At 37.5% G+C, this 4,740-nt stretch overlaps 1 protein-coding gene across 1 annotated transcript in view; it reads left to right on the top strand.

Moving 5' to 3' along the window:
• Positions 1-201: 201 nt before the first annotated feature.
• LOC106763863 (cytochrome P450 90A1) overlaps positions 202-4,740 on the top strand; it is a 10,843-nt gene continuing 6,304 nt past the window's right edge. Inside the window, exons 1-3 of the mRNA XM_014648027.2 lie at positions 202-999; positions 1,839-1,988; positions 2,081-2,326. Of these exons, the coding sequence (XP_014503513.1) occupies positions 478-999; positions 1,839-1,988; positions 2,081-2,326 (918 nt within the window). The 5' untranslated portion in view covers positions 202-477. The remainder of the gene's footprint in view (positions 1,000-1,838; positions 1,989-2,080; positions 2,327-4,740) is intronic.

Genomic DNA, 4,740 nt, shown 5'->3' with positions numbered 1-4,740 from the left:
AAGAGATTGCAACATAACCATGTCTAGATAATGAGACTTGTAAGTATATATATTTTGTAATATATATATATATATATATATATATATATATATATATATATATATATATATATATTTATATATATTAACTACTAGTATGCTAATTTTGACAAAAGAAATAAAGAAATAAAGGGTTAGCAAAGTACCCCACCCAAAGCAAAGTCTTATCCTGACAGAAAATTAGTAGAAAATTGGAAGAGGAAAGGAGAAAGTTGCTGACATACCAAAAAGATCACTCCTTTTAGATTCTCATATCACACATTCCATAGACACCCCCTGTGCTCCCTCTTCTCCTTCCATCAATTTCTTTTCTTCAAACCATCACCATTCGTTCACCATTCCCTATATCATACTCTACACACACCATACACCATAACATTCCTGTATATATACACACACACGTACACACAGTACCATCGCTCTCATATTATTACTTGAATGGCATCTTTCATCACTCCACTCATCCTTCTCTTCATCTCCGCTATCTTCCTTTTCCTCCATCGCCGATCCCGTTACCGCCGCCTCCGCCTCCGCCTCCCCCCGGGCACCCTCGGCCTCCCCTTCGCCGGAGAGACCCTGCAGCTCATATCAGCCTACAAGACCGACAACCCCGAACCATTCATCGACCACCGCGTCCATCGCTACGGCCCAATTTTTACCACCCATGTCTTTGGCGAACCCACCGTCTTCTCCGCAGACCCGGAGACCAACCGCTTCATTCTGCTCAACGAAGGGAAACTCTTCGAATGCAGCTACCCCGGTTCCATATCCAACCTCCTTGGAAAACACTCTCTGCTTCTCATGAAGGGCTCTCTTCACAAGAAAATGCACTCCCTCACCATGAGTTTCGCCAACTCTTCCATCATCAAGGATCACTTGCTCGTTGACATAGACCGTCTCATCCGGCTCAATCTCGATTCTTGGTCAGACCGGATTTTTCTCATGGAAGAAGCCAAAAAGGTTAGCTTTTTCTCGCTGTCTTTATTTTCAATAGGTACGAGATGATTGTTTCGGTTCAAACGGTCGAGTTTGAGCTCGAATAATGTTATCAGCAGTAAGAGTTTTATAGCTTATAACGATTTTATCTTATTCGGATAAGATTTCTATCTGTTTCCAATTCTGTCATTGATACGATGTATCGCCAACCGTGTCGATACCCGAAGCATTTTCACATGTAAAAGGAAATGAATTTGATTTAGCTTTCCCAAAATCGAGTGGTGAGTCAAGCAGGCTTTGAATCGTTCGAGTGGAGCTCACTTGCCAGCATGATATGATCATGAATGATATTGGGGAGGTGGTGGACCAGCTGTTTGCGCCTCATAATGTTTATCTGGATTTTCTTTGTTTTGTTTATTGAGTTCAAAGTTCATCAGGGGTGTCGTCGTCTGTCTATTTTTCCCTTTTGGTTCTTACTTCGTATTTTATTCCATTGTTTATTTTTTTGGTTGATTGGTGCTGAAAAGTTTGTTTAGTGTTAATAGTTCATGTGAGTGTGATTTACGTGATGGAAATGGAACTGGAGTTGGTGACTCAGATTCCATGGTTTGGTATAATGTGTCCAGTTCCGTGCGTACGAGGCCCCACGTTAACTACAATGGGTTTACGGATGCAGAAGAATATTAATCATTCCCTATATAAACTATAGGTTAGAATGCACATGTATGATTTTGTTGTTCATGTGACATATTATTTGAATATTATATTTTATGCTTTTATATATGTATGGGCACATACACGCCACGCTAGTTTAAATATATTATTAAATGAAAAATTGATTAGGTTTTATGGATTACTTGCAGATAACGTTTGAGTTGACAGTGAAGCAGTTGATGAGCTTTGATCCAGGTGAATGGACTGAGACTCTAAGGAAAGAGTACGTTCTTGTGATAGAAGGATTTTTCACTCTTCCATTGCCTCTCTTTTCGACCACCTACCGCAGAGCCATCAAGGTGCATGCTCTTTCATTTCTCTAATATATTTAAATAAGATAAAATAGTTAGAAATTATATATATTTATTTGAGATAATGCGTAATGGTGTAGGCCAGGACGAAGGTGGCAGAGGCATTAACGTTGATAGTGAGGGAGAGAAGAAAAGAAAGCGAAAAGGAGGAGAAAAAGAATGACATGCTAGGGGCATTGTTGGCCTCCGGCAACAACTTTTCCGACGAGGAAATAGTTGATTTTATGTTGGCTTTGCTCGTCGCCGGTTATGAAACCACCTCCACCATAATGACTCTTGCCGTCAAGTTCCTCACGGAGACTCCTCTAGCATTGGCACAACTCAAGGTTCGTCATAAACATAGATTTTTAACCGTTGTTTATATTATATCCATTTTTTTCTTTATTTGTCGATATTTCTAATGAATGTCTAGGGTGGTGGACCATATAGATGTAGCTTCTTCCTTAGGATTACCCCACCATCGTGTGCATGTCCATGTCCATGACCACCCTTCATGTGGTGTGGTCGCCTTTCAAATCTCATTTTCGTTATCTCTATACATTGCCCTACTCTAGATTGGCCTATATTTTTTGCCTGCAGTCACATTTATTTACTAATGAATGCATATAGCTAAAAGTGAAAATAAATAAAAAATAAAAAATTAGTGTCTTGGTATGTAAATAGCTAACCAAACTTAGTATTTCATTATTCGAGAGAGGTTTGTTTTTGACGGTGAGACAAGGAAAGCAAAAGATTTGACGGATGGTTTTGTTGTTTTCTGCACTTGTAATTGTTTTCATTGATATTGAAACTTACTTGTGGTCAAAGGATGTCTGCCTAAACTTTTACAACGCGGTTTATAACTTAAATAATGAGAATCATACTGATAAGAGAAACAGAGAAGAAAAGAATAATCTGTGTGTATTATCTTAATTCTGCATAATGCAGATACAAATATTTATACATCAAGATTATAACAGAATTAATTATAATTCTATTTAATCTATCAGCTATATACACAGAATAATAGCAAATAGAAATAATAACAAACAAAATCTTCAAACCTAAAAAGAAGGATATCAAATATTAAATTAAATATTAAATCCTAACANACACAGAATAATAGCAAATAGAAATAATAACAAACAAAATCTTCAAACCTAAAAAGAAGGATATCAAATATTAAATTAAATATTAAATCCTAACAGCCCCCCTCAAGCTGGAGAATGAATATCAATCATTCCTAGCTTGGAAACCAGAAATTTGAACGCTGCTGGAGAAAGTCCTTTTGTGTAGATATCAGCTAACTGGCATGCAGAAGGAATCGGCAGTAGTTTAAGTAAATCAGAAGAAAGTTTTTCCCTTACAATATGACAATCTATTTCAATGTGTTTTGTGCGTTCATGAAAAACTGGATTTGCAGCAATATGAAGAGCAGATTTGTTATCACAGAACAAGACTGCTGGTTGTTGAAAGGTTATGTTGAGATCCTTTAGAAGAAAAGTTAACCATTGAATTTCACAAGTAGCTGTGGCAAGAGCTCTGTATTCAGCTTCTGAGGAACTTTTGGATACAGTGGCTTGTTTCTTCGATTTCCATGAAATAAGTGAAGAACCAAGATAGATAGAGTAACCAGTGATACTTCGTCTGGTATCAATGCAACCTGCCCAATCAGAATCGCTAAAGCCTTTCAACTGTATGATGTTATTACTGGGAAAGAAAATCCCTTTTCCAGGGGCACCTTTAAGATATCTAAGAATCCTGAAAGCTGCTTGTTGATGATTTGTGCTGGGATTTGAAAGAAATTGACTTAGTTGTTGTACTGCAAATGAAATATCTGGTCTAGTGTTGGTGAGATATAATAATCTACCAATCAGTCGTCTATAAGAAGATGAAGCTGCATCATTTAGAGGTTGGCCAGAATTTGTGCTGAGTTTTATACGATAATCACAAGGAGTGGAAACAGGCTTAGAGTTTAAGTAGCCTTCATCTTTAAGAATGTCCAGTGTATATTGTCTCTGGGAAATACAAATACCTTCTTTGTTTCTAGCCACCTCAAGACCAAGAAAGAATTTAAGATTGCCAAGATCTTTAATCTTAAATGTTGCGTCAAGAAGATGAGTAATATGAGTGATTTCTGTTAGATCATTGCCTGTAAGTACTATATCATCAACATAAATCACTAAAATAGTGACATTGGAATTAATATGTTTTGTGAACAAGGAATGATCAGATGCAGATTGGAGAAAGCCATTAGACAAGAGAAAATCAGATAAACGAGCATACCACTGTCTGCCTGCTTGTTTAAGACCATAAAGTGATTTTTGTAACTTGCATACTTGATTTGGTTTGATGCCATGGAGCCCTGGAGGAGGTAACATATAAACTTCTTCATTTAATGTTCCATGAAGAAAAGCATTATTAACATCTAGTTGCTTAAGATGCCAATTATGTGATGCTGCAAGAGCTATAACCAGTCTAACCGTTGTGATTTTGACCACGGGAGAAAAAGTATCTAGATAATCTTGACCTTCAATTTGAGTGTAGCCCTTGGCTACCAGTCTGGCTTTATATCNTTCAATGCTACCATCAGCCTTGTGTTTGATTTTGAAAACCCACTTGCAGCCTACAGCAGTTTTGTCAACAGGTAAATCTGTGATTTCCCAAGTATCATTTCTGGCCAATGCAGCAAGCTCATCATCCATGGCTCTAACCCAGTGAGGATACTTGGATGCCTCAGAATAAGATCTAGGCTCAATGT

The sequence above is a fragment of the Vigna radiata genome, chromosome 6, assembly GCF_000741045.1.
Source record: "Vigna radiata var. radiata cultivar VC1973A chromosome 6, Vradiata_ver6, whole genome shotgun sequence".
NCBI classification, from domain to species: domain Eukaryota; kingdom Viridiplantae; phylum Streptophyta; class Magnoliopsida; order Fabales; family Fabaceae; genus Vigna; species Vigna radiata.
The sequence above is the reverse complement of the archived record's forward strand: the minus strand, read 5'-3'. Positions and strand labels throughout refer to the sequence as shown.